This window comes from Eleutherodactylus coqui, chromosome 4, assembly GCF_035609145.1.
Source record: "Eleutherodactylus coqui strain aEleCoq1 chromosome 4, aEleCoq1.hap1, whole genome shotgun sequence".
NCBI classification, from domain to species: Eukaryota; Metazoa; Chordata; class Amphibia; order Anura; family Eleutherodactylidae; genus Eleutherodactylus; species Eleutherodactylus coqui.
In genome coordinates, this window is record NC_089840.1 from 267,660,742 (window position 1) to 267,673,181 (window position 12,440).

Sequence of the window (12,440 nt, forward strand, 5' to 3'; positions counted from 1 at the left end):
TATAATACTGCTCCTATGTACAGGAATATAACTACTATAATACTGCCCCCTATCTACAAGAATATAACTACTATAATACTGCCACTATGTACAAGAATATAACTACTATAATACTGCCCCCTATCTACAAGAATATAACTACTATAATACTGCCACTATGTACAAGAATATAACTACTATAATACTGTCCCCTATGTACAAGAATATAACTACTATAATACTGCCCCCTATGTACAAGAATATAACTACTATAATACTGCCCCCTATCTACAAGAATATAACTACTATAATACTGCCCCCTATGTACAAGAATATAACTACTATAATACTGCCCCCTATGTACAAGAATATAGCTACTATAATACTGCTTCTATGTACAAGAATATAACTACTATAATACTGCCCCCTATCTACAAGAATATAACTACTATAATACTGCCCCCTATCTACAAGAATATAACTACTATAATACTGCCCCTATCTACAAGAATATAACTACTATAATACTGCCCCCTATGTACAAGAATATAACTACTATAATACTGCTCCTATGTACAAGATTATAACTACTATAAGACTGCCCCCTATGTACAAGAATATAACTACTATACTACTATAATACTGCCACCTATGTACAAGATTATAACTACTATAATACTGCCCTCTATGTGCAAGAATATAACTACTATAATACTGCCCCCTCTGTACAAGAATATAACTACTATAATACTGCCTCCTATGTACAAGAATATAGCTACTATAATACTGCTCCTATGTACAAGAATATAACTACTATAATACTGCCCCCTATCTACAAGAATATAACTACTATAATACTGCCCCCTATGTACAAGAATATAACTACTATAATACTGCTCCCTATGTACAAGAATATAACTACTATAATACTGCCCTCTATGTGCAAGAATATAACTACTATAATACTGCCATTTATAGAAAAAAATATAACTACTATAATACTATGCTTGTGAAGTCTAGGTAGTCAAAGAGCCATTGTGACTGTTTTCCCTAACCAACCCCCTAAATTTGAAGTTATCTTTGACCCGAATACCTACTATTTTAAGTGTCTTTGGGGGAAACTGACTTTCAAAAATATATTTGTTTCTAGGTTTGAAGGACTAATCTTTGTAGAAGGGTTGCCCACAGTATTAAACCCCTTGAGTTTCGGCAAGAAAATATCCTTTGTATTTTTAAAACCCAACCCAGTTCTTAGCCCAGACTTGTAGCGTATACTCACCAATTCATCCGCTGGATATAAATTATTATCAATTGAAATTAAATTAAGTCGCACTGCAAAATAAATGGATAAACAATCAGTCATAAGGAAACGAATTCTGAACGAAATGTTGAATTTTCTTGTCTAAATTCTACCCCAAAAATACAAGAACTTTTTTGTGTTCTGTCAAAGTCCTCGGAGTGGCAAATCTGGATAGTCATACAGCGCTACAACCCTCTTACAGAACCCAGGGGTGTAACTAGTAGGAAGGGCCGCTGCTCTTGGTGCCAGAGAGGGCGCCAACAATCCTCTCTGTCTAAGTATAATTTAGCTCACCGTTGTCAATTAATTTTAAAGTGACCATTTATGGGAAAACGGATTTAAAACAGACAACCAATATGGCTGAACGTTCTACTGTCGCTCTAGCAATAATATCCATTAGAACATAATAGAAAAATACCAACAGGTTCATTCTGTGTCATAGTGAACCGCTAAACTCCATTCCCATCAGTCACAAATGTAGATTGGTCCAGTAAGATGTAACTGTACCTGTTTCTCCGGGCTTGTAAATGGACTTCTCCAACTGTATTAAAGTAATTTTGCCTGTTGGAGCCATCACCACAGGCTGGGTTTCTTGGTAGTCATAACCAGGAGCAATCGCACTGACGGTAAGAAAGACTGGGGCTGCCACAGATACAAGTGGGACCTGGAGAGATGAAGAATTCATCTTTACTTTTCAGATGCCTGCATGATGCATTTGTTTTACGGTATTTACAGTGAATGAGATTTAAAGGGTTTCTCAAAAAAAAACAAAAAAACATTTGGGATATTTCTTTTAAACCAGGAGCAAATGTATAACCTATGCAGCCTCTACAGCTGTACAGGGGTCCAGAGGAAGGGGTCCACTCTGGGTACATAGATAGAGGAAGGAGTCCTGCAGTCTTCACTACAGGCAAGTGATGCCTTCACCGGTAACTTCTTTCACTTCCCTTGACCACCAGGGATTTCATCATTAAAGGGGTTGTCTAGTTGTAAACTATTGATGACCTATCCTCCGTCGGATGAATGTCGCCTCTGCTGTTCATTGTCTAAGGGGCATGCCGAGTTTATGTCATAAGTAACGGGCTCACAGTATTTATCACACTGTTATGTACAATGCATGTTATGTTCTTTGCAATTGTATTTCTGCTATTTGTTGCACTGGTGGTCTTGTAATGTAACTGTTTTAAATATCCACAGATATAGTGTATTGGTCTGGGCTGTAATTGGCTGCAGTGGGTCACAAGGTGGAGGGGACGCTATCGCAAGTCCTTGAGCTTACCAGGACTTGCAGACGCCATACATAGGTGCACTGCACTAGGTGTGGTGTGGTTTATACCAGACATTGGTGCAATGAGAATGTGGCTGCCAGCTGGGTGCTGTAACAGGTCTTGTGGCATGGTAAGGTAACCAGACATCCCGATTTAGGCGAGACAGTCCAGCTTTTGGACCCTGTGTCCCACTTTCCCCTAGGACCCCAGCAGGACAGCCATGTGTCCCACTTTTGGGACGTCTGGTCACCATTAACCCCTTCCCGCTCCAGGGCATAAGTTTACGTCCTGGCAGCGGGGTACTTCCCGCAACAGGGTGTAAACTTACGTCCTGGGGATAGCACGAGATCATAAGAGATGTCACGCTATCCGGCAGCGGGAGTCGGCTGTCAGTGATCGGAGATGCGCCCTCCGCTGTTAACTCCTTCCCTGCCGCGATATAATCACAGAGAGTCCGGCTAGTTGCCATGGCAGCAGGATGCCAGATACTGGCGTCCTGTATTGCGAAAGCCTATGATCACTGTATAAGCGATAAGGCATTACGAGACAGTAGTCCTGCCATGCCTTATCACAGCGATCATCAGTGCTGTGCTGTAAGTCCCCCAGAGGGACACAGTGTAAAAAAAATAAATAAATAATAAAAATGTACAAAAAAGAAAAATGCAAAAAACAAAGTAAAAAAACCCTTTCTAGGTGCTTTTTCTCATATTACCATAAAAAAGGTAACAAAAAATTAAAATCCCACATATTTGATATCATCGCGTCCGTTACAACGTGTACGATAAGCTGCACATGCTTTTTATTCTGCACAGCAAAAAGCGTAAAAAAAAAACGCTACAAAAACTGAGGCAAAATGGTAATTTTAGCCTTTTGCCTCCCAAAAAGCGCAATAAAAGTGATCAAAAAAGCCGTATGTACCCCAAAATGGTACCGCTAAAAACTACAGCTCGTCTCGCAAAACATAAGCCCTCACAGAGCTCCGTACATAGAAAAATAAAAAAGTTACAGGACTTTCAATGCAGCGATTTAGGGGAAAAAAATGATTTACAAAAAAAGGGTTTTTATTGCAGAAATGTGGAAAAACCTAAAAAAAATATAAGAATTTTGGTATCATGGTAACCGTACTGACCCGCAGAAAAAAATGGATCGTGTCATTTATGCTGCATGATCAACGCTGTACAACCCCCCCCCCCCCCACAAAAACAAAAAATCTTTGGCAGAATTGATGCGTTTTCTCTCCCTGTTATTATAAAAAAAATAATAAAAGTTTTACAATATAGTCTATGTACCCAAAAATGGCACCGATAAAAACTACAGCTCGCCACGCAAAAAACAAGCCCTTATACGGCCGCGTCCACGGAAAAGTCAAAGAAGTTATGGCTTTTGAAAAATGGAGATGAAAATCCGCCAAAAATCGTTGCGTCCTAAAGCCAAAAATAGGCAACGTGATTACCGGCCAGGGTGCCGCAGCTCCCCAGACAGTTATCACTCTACAGCGCTGCAGCCGGATGTTTACACTGACAGCTGGTCAGGTGATGCTGGTCAGATGAGGCCACTACAGGCCGCTGGAGACCAGAAGCTGGGGAGTGCGACAGCGGGAAGCCTTTGGAGGAGCTGAGGGGAGCGCCGCATAGTATGAAATCAGCTGTGGATACGCAGCTGATTTCCAGTCAAAATCTGCAGCAACGGTACATATTTTGACAGTTTTTGGGACGTGGAAATGCTGCGGAATTGGCTTCTTGCCTTTTTCGAATCGGCCCTGTAATTTTTATATAACGAAGGAGGTAAAATCATACATCGTGATAAGCCCCGGCCATGACCACAGCTCTTTGTCCCGCTTTAACCCTGGAAAAATCTGGTCACCTTAGGAATAGCCTATAGCTATTTTGTCTATAGCCTGTAAGACAAAGCTAAAGAAGAAGATTTTCAACTTCAGAGGTATCCTCAAACTGTTGGTATCAACGGAATTTAAGCACCAGACACCTGTGACTACCCGCGTGCCCTGCCGCTGCCATCACAAGCACATGTATCATAGCCTCAATGCTTGGCACTTGTTGTAAGGACTCTGTTCAGTCGCCAAGTGAGTGGGCATTCGCAGGTCCACATTTGCCTAGCGCAACATAAAGACACTGCTAGAGTAAGTGGACGACACACGGACTCCTGTCTGCTCTGTGTATTTGTAGACTTTTTATGTTGAAGTGCTTCCGATTTCCCGGATGGTTTTTGTAAACTTAATAAGAGACTTTCCTGGATAACGAGGGTTAAGAGCTGTACTTATTGCAGACTGTTGGGATACCTTCATTATCTCAGAAGATATCATTTATTTTTAGAATAAGCCTTTGAAGCATCATGATGGGTTCACTATTTATTGTGTCACTTCAGCTTGTAATTGAACCCACTCTGGCGGGTACAGAAATAAGAGCAAAACTTTTTTTTTTACCGCCATTATACATTTTAAATATGAGAAAATGTAAATTGTAAATATGCGGGGAGAAAAGGGGTTCACACAATGTTTTTGCACTGGGGCCCTCAATTCTTTCCTCAACAACCACCCCCATCATTTCAAATAATTATATCAGAAAGGTGATTAGTCATTTCAATGGGAAGTGATTGCTCATGGTTTAACAGCCTCTCAAATGAAGTCCCAGATCACATAATTCTTTGGTTTATTGGTGCTTTCAACTACCTAACCCTTAAAAATCGTATTATATGATATTGCATAAAACTCTTTCAAGAGAAACACTGCATTCTATCGTATTCCTAGTTTGCTAAAAATCTAGACACAAGACTCACCTGGAATTCAGGACACATGAAGATGTCGTCAGCTGGAAGCTGCCCGCTAAAAACTGTGTAATTCACACCGCTGACCTCAAGGATCATATCAACCTGGGCAGTTTGGCCTCTGGTGTTTACGCATGCTTTGGCCATCTCCCCGCTCTTCAGCATTGCGGGGAAGGAGAAGGCACATCGTCTACAGAGAAACAAAACATAGAAAGTGGGTTGGAGTTGAAGAAGTTATAGGCCTATTGTGGGTAGGTTCCCCTTCCATAGAAAATATTGCAGTCCTCATGATAGCCACTGCCAAGTGGAGAATATGCTACAACACCCAGCTGAAAAGAGGTTGTGGTGGTTGCTCAGCCAAAAGTCAGAGATGAGGCCATATTGGCAGTGGTAGAAGTAAACCGATAAGAAAGAAGGTCACTAATATAGCCAAAGGGTCAAGATTATTAATCAACATCCAAAAAGATACTCTAAGAAAGCAGAAGAAATGGAACAAAGCAATGGGGTTGGGCTAAACACCTTCAGAAATACAAGCAATCAGGGCGAGAGGTCGTCCAATGCACGGAGCAGCAATAAGAACACAAAGCGGCACTAGAAGTGGTAAGGGGAGTATGGTGGTGAGCAGCAAAACTGCAAGCGGGTTGAAGAAAGCCCGACATACCTGCAGAGCGACCGTTTAATATGACTACTCTGATTTCTTTAAATTATAACAGTTTATTTAGGTCCTAAAGTTTAGCCTTGTCCTACTTTTTTTTTTTTACTAAAGTTCAGGATAAGGAAGGAAGGTCAGAGTAGAGGGGTAAGAAAATAGGGTGGCAGCGGCCCACAAGGGTACTGGCATATTCAGTAGGCTTGGCATCTGACAACATAATGGGCTCCATAGGTCCACCAGAAGACAGCCCTATTAGGAGGTGACTTTTGAGCCAATCACTTGTCACTAGGGCCTATTTTTATGGGAAAATTCAAAATAATCATTAGATCTTATTGATGATATGTTCTCTGTGTAAAACAATATTAACATTGATTATGATTTAAGTAGATATGGATGTGTACATGTTTTGTATAGATGGAGAGTGCAACAAAAGGGCCCTCCAGAACCTTTTCGTCCCTTTCATATCTATCTATTAAATTCATTGACCTATTAAGTAGGTACTTATGATCTGGAAACCTACAATGAGCAGTGAAGGCCTGTTTTGCAATTTGCAAAGGGGGGAAGCTTTGTAACATTTGTTATGAGGCTAAGCCTCTTTTAAGCAAATTACTAGTTTAACTGTCTCTATGCCTTTTATAGACTATACAATACAATATGTGGCTGCAATAAGATGTTTGTTGAGGTCCTAGGTCCAGAGATGAGATGTGGGGTCTCCACCAACCTTAATCCAGCCCTGCTCCTGGAGCACAGAACCTGTGATAGGACCATATACTATTTGCAATATTGGTGTCTTCTTAATGCATATGGCAGAGGGCCATTTTGTCCTCTCAGGCCTGCAAGTTTGGATTTGACTAATACCTCGTTTACAGCCCTGCAGGGTGGACCTCAAAATCATTTACTCTGATTGATTCAGTGAATCCCATAACAAACACGTGCCTCAGCACTAGTGCACATTCAATATCTGCATAAAACTGCACAATTGTTTTTATTAACCGCATAAAAAAATGCAAGGTTCTTTGATTTGATCAAATTAGTGTGGGCCCATCTGCCACGTCCAGGCACAAATTAATGGAAGGGTACCTAGCTCTATAGACACCTCTCTTTGAGCTATATACCATAACTGAACCACCAGATGGACAGATGAGTAAATGAAGTGCACAACACATGTAGGCAGCCACTCCGACACAAATGCACATGTAATGAAAAACAAAAAAGTCTGCACAACCAACAAATATATCAAATGTGAAGGCGAACATTAATTAAGCAATGGCTGCAACAGATACAGTAACAAACACCCGCCTCAGCGAAAGACTGCACGACTGTTGTTTATACTAACTGCATAAAAAATACAAGGTTCTTGGTGCACAATTGGATCAAATCAGTGTGGGCCCATCCGCCACGTCCAAGTGAATCTTAAAGGCATTTTCCCTTTAAGTGATTGGCTACAGCAGTCACATTCCCTGGTGAGCAGCAACTAGAAACAACATAGTAGTTAAAAAGCAATTTTAAGTCATGGGAAAATCTCTCTGAAGTTCGCCTGGACGTGGCGGATGGGCCTACACTGATTTGATCCAATTGTGCAGTTTTATGCAGATATGAAGTGTGTATGAGTGCTGTGGCGGGTGCTCGTTACTGTATTTGTTGTAGCCCTGGCTTATTGTGCACCATCACATTTTAATTTATTTGTTGGATGTGCAGACTTTTGTTTTTTATTGCATGCCCATTGAGTCCCAGCCTGGTAGGTAACCATAACTCCGTAAATCTAGTGTGGGAACAGCAGGAGGATATTTTTTATATTCAGAGTCTGTGAATTATTATGACCTTGAAATTCTGGGAACCAAAGTCTTTCTATCAGGAAAGTGTGACACAGATACCTGCACATGGCTAATTTTCATATATAAATGTAGTAAACACCCATGTATACAGGGGAGGCACCCCATAATTAGAGTGATTTACTCCTGCAATGTATTAATCAGATGTCAGTGTGAGAACAGGTCTTTCCTCCCACAGATTGCATAATGTTTCAGATCCATGTGTTCGCTTTATGTCCTGAGGCTGGTTTCACATCTGCGCTCGGGTTTCCACTTTCATGTTCCGTTCGGGGAGCAGGAAAGAATAATCCCTGCTGCTGAACACTCAGTCTCTGGGCGGAACCAAAAAGCACTGGACGGACCGCATTGACTGCAATGGGGTCTGTCCGCTTTCTGTCAAGCTGCCCTACTTTTGGATGGAAGAAAAAGTGATGCATGTAGCATTTTTTCTTCCGGTATTTTTAGCCGAATCTGCGAATAAACCTCCAACGCTGTTGTGAAACCGGCCTACGTTTAGTATCACTCAAGTTCATTGAAGAGAGAAAAAAACACTGAATATCGAATGACTCCTTGTGGTTACAGGGCTTCAGATTTCCTTACAGGGGCCAGCACTGTTGCCTTCCAGCAAAGGGGTGTTAAGCTGCAATCTGTGCAAGCCAACACATAAAGGTTCTCACCTTGTCCCAATATAATAGTCTAAAATGCTGGAAAGATTATGTACTAATCAGTCCATCCATTAGAGAGAGATGATAATCCTGTTTATATAAACAATAGATATATTGTAACATCTTCAGTGACTTTTACTAATATATGTATTATTGTAAATTTAAACCATGGATTGGTTATATGATGCACAAAGAATCAGAAAATCCAGCTAGTATGCCTCCGATTGATAATGTTTTCATGTGTTTGGGGCATAATATTTTCCACTGAGAGAAATCTCACATTCCATCTTGCTCCCTGGCCGGTTACAGATCGTCCTTTCATCTCTTATGGCTTCCTACAGGTCTGCCCCAATGTAAGAATACTCCCTGCCTGTACTATCCAATATAAACCTCGATACTGCAGGAGCAAACTACTAGACAAGGGGAAAAGACTAGGAAACTTTGGATGGGGGGTGACTTAGCAGGATGGAAACCCTAAGAGCATGCAGGAATACAAGGGATGAACACAGAGACACTCAAACATGGGTGTCAGGACATACGGAGATGGAAGCCCCAACTATTCGGTCTGCAATGGAGGCGATGACTATGGGGTCTCAGATTAGAGGAAGACACTCTGAATAGTTTGAATAATCTGTGCTCCAAATACCAATATAAACCCTCCACATGCACCGACTGTACATCTCCATGCTCCGTCCTCTTATCCCACGAGTAAGGAAGAACCGTTGCAGTGATCTGATTAGTTGCTTTAGACAAACCTTTTTTTGCACTAGTTTCCATGTATAACATGGTCATTAACTTGGTCTGGTTAAATAAAAAGTTGGCTTTAATCATGCCATCATCAAGATCTGTGGAGGCCTCGGGCAGAGATGTAAGACCACCTGTTACTTTATAGAAAAAACAATATTGCTGTAATATTGCCCCAAAAATACAATCAAACAGTCCTAAAAAAAACAGACCCGGACAGTGCCCCTATAACACTGTCATACAGAACCCAAGTAGTACTGCCATACAGTGCTGAATAATAGAAGCACACAGTATCATATAATACTGCCTCGTAACAGTGTCATATGGTACCTAAATAATGCAGTCAAACAGACAGTGCCTACAAAATGCTGCCATATAGTGCAGATGAAATGCCCTGCTAGAATACTAATGATATACCGTCCATAAATCACAGCACAGTGGGCAGCATGCATGATTTGGCCACAGAGGGGCAGGGTGATGAAGGCTTTGGGGAAATTGCACCTTTTGTCCATTCTCCAACCATGTTCTTAAAGAATAAGGAATTTATCTAACCCCATTCTGTGTGATACTATCTGCTGAGTGTTGTATCCAAACCCATCCTGTGTGATACTGTCTGCTGAGTGTTGTATCTACCCCATCCTGTGTGATACTGTCTGCTGAGAGTTTCAGCTAACCCCATCCTATGTGATACTGTCTGCTGAGTGATGTATCTACCCCATCCTGTGGGATACTGTCTGCTGAGTGTTGTATCTACCCCATCCTATGTGATACCGTCTGCTGAGTGATGTATCTCCCCCATCCTGTGGGATACTGTCTGCTGAGTGTTGTATCTAACCCCATCCTGTGTGATACTGTCTGCTGAGTGTTGTATCTACCCCATCCTGTGGGATACTGTCTGCTGAGTGTTGTATCTACCCCATCCTGTGGGATACTGTCTGCTGAGTGTTGGATCTAACCCCTTCCTGTGTGATACTGTCTGCTGAGTGTTGTATCTAACCCCTTCCTGTGTGATACTGTCTGCTGAGTGTTGTATCTAACCCCTTCCTGTGTGATACTGTCTGCTGAGTGTTGTATCTAACCCCTTCCTGTGTGATACTGTCTGCTGAGTGTTGTATCTAACCCCTTCCTGTGTGATACTGTCTGCTGAGTGTTGTCTCTAACCCCTTCCTGTGTGATACTGTCTGCTGAGTGTTGTATCTAACCCCTTCCTGTGTGATACTGTCTGCTGAGTGTTGTATCTAACCCCTTCCTGTGTGATACTGTCTGCTGAGTGTTGTATCTAACCCCTTCCTGTGTGATACTGTCTGCTGAGTGTTGTATCTAACCCCTTCCTGTGTGATACTGTCTGCTGAGTGTTGTATCTAACCCCTTCCTGTGTGATACTGTCTGCTGAGTGTTGTATCTAACCCCTTCCTGTGTGATACTGTCTGCTGAGTGTTGTATCTAACCCCTTCCTGTGTGATACTGTCTGCTGAGTGTTGTATCTAACCCCTTCCTGTGTGATACTGTCTGCTGAGTGTTGTATCTAACCCCTTCCTGTGTGATACTGTCTGCTGAGTGTTGTATCTAACCCCTTCCTGTGTGATACTGTCTGCTGAATGTTGTATCTAACCCCTTCCTGTGTGATACTGTCTGCTGAGTGTTGTATCTAACCCCTTCCTGTGTGATACTGTCTGCTGAGTGTTGTATCTAACCCCTTCCTGTGTGATACTGTCTGCTGAGTGTTGTATCTATCCCATCCTGTGGGATACTGTCTGCTGAGTGTTGTATCTACCCCATCCTATGTGATACTGTCTGCTGAGTGATGTATCTACCCCATCCTGTGGGATACTGTCTGCTGAGTGTTGTATCTACCCCATCCTGTGTGATACTGTCTGCTGAGAGTTTCAGCTAACCCCATCCTATGTGATACTGTCTGCTGAGTGATGTATCTACCCCATCCTGTGGGATACTGTCTGCTGAGTGTTGTATCTACCCCATCCTATGTGATACTGTCTGCTGAGTGATGTATCTACCCCATCCTGTGGGATACTGTCTGCTGAGTGTTGTATCTACCCCATCCTGTGGGATACTGTCTGCTGAGTGTTGTATCTAACCCCATCCTTTGTAATACTATCTGCTGAGAATTGTATCTATCCCCATCCTGTGTGATACTATCTGCTGAGTATTGTATCTACCCCATCATGTGCGATACTGTCTGCTGAGCGTTGTATCTACCCCATCCTGTGTGATACTGTCTGCTGAGCGTTGTATCTACCCCATCCTGTGTGATACTGTCTGCTGAGCGTTGTATCTACCCCATCCTGTGTGATACTGTCTGCTGAGCGTTGTATCTACCCCATCCTGTGTGATACTGTCTGCTGAGCGTTGTATCTACCCCATCCTGTGTGATACTATCTGCTGAGTGTTGTATCTAACCCTATCATGTGTGATACTATCTGCTGAGCGTTGTATCTAACTCCATCCTGTGTGATACCATCTCCTGAGCTTTGTATCTAATTCTGTCCTATCTGCTGCTGCTGTATCCAAGCCTTTCATGTGCAACAGTTTCTGCTTGCCCAGTGTATCTAATTCTATTATCTGATACAGTCTGCTGAACTGTTGTATCTAATGCTATCATGTGATACTGTTTTAGAGAACCACAGAGCACTACATTCCCCAACATACATAATAGTCATCAATATATATGGAAGTACATTGTAGACTTGCAGGGCATGCTGGTACTTGCAGTTCTACAAAACCTCAAACACCTAATTCTGCTCTATGAAAGAGAATATCCTCTGACTTACGGCTTTGATCTGGCTCCAACGATGAGGCACAGGAGTACCAGGCTCGGGATTATGCCCTTGAGGCGCATGTTGACGGAGGACAATAACAGCTCTCAAGTGTCTCAACTCTTGGTACTACAGGTGTTTATATGCACCTGTTAAAGGGGCGGAGACTTCCTTGTTTCTCAAGGTAACATGGGAGTAAAAATCCTGTTCAATGAATGAGTCTTATTAACACAGAGAGGCTCTTGTCAAGACAAAAGGAGCTTGTCCATAGAGGTTCTGTTCATGAGTAAGAAGGGAAAATTGCAAACCTGAACCGCAATAAGCGGAAATCTCCGTCAGCACACCAACACTATTATATGGGATTCTAGAAAAGCTGGATGAAAACCAGTATAGCTACCAGAAAAGCTCCAGAGGGGTTCATAGTCCTCAGGACCACCAAGTTAATGCAACAGTATCTTGAGTGTAT

General features: G+C 42.1%; 1 protein-coding gene across 1 annotated transcript in view; it reads right to left on the reverse strand.

Annotated features, from left to right (window-relative positions):
* Positions 1–12,116, reverse strand: part of LOC136626333 (ovostatin-like) — a 63,012-nt gene extending 50,896 nt beyond the window's left edge. Inside the window, exons 1-4 of the mRNA XM_066601306.1 lie at positions 11,990–12,116; positions 5,341–5,518; positions 1,787–1,943; positions 1,259–1,311 (exon numbers count right to left, since the gene is read on the reverse strand). Coding sequence (XP_066457403.1) covers positions 1,259–1,311; positions 1,787–1,943; positions 5,341–5,518; positions 11,990–12,057 — 456 coding nt within the window. The 5' untranslated portion in view covers positions 12,058–12,116. The remainder of the gene's footprint in view (positions 1–1,258; positions 1,312–1,786; positions 1,944–5,340; positions 5,519–11,989) is intronic.
* Positions 12,117–12,440: the final 324 nt, after the last annotated feature.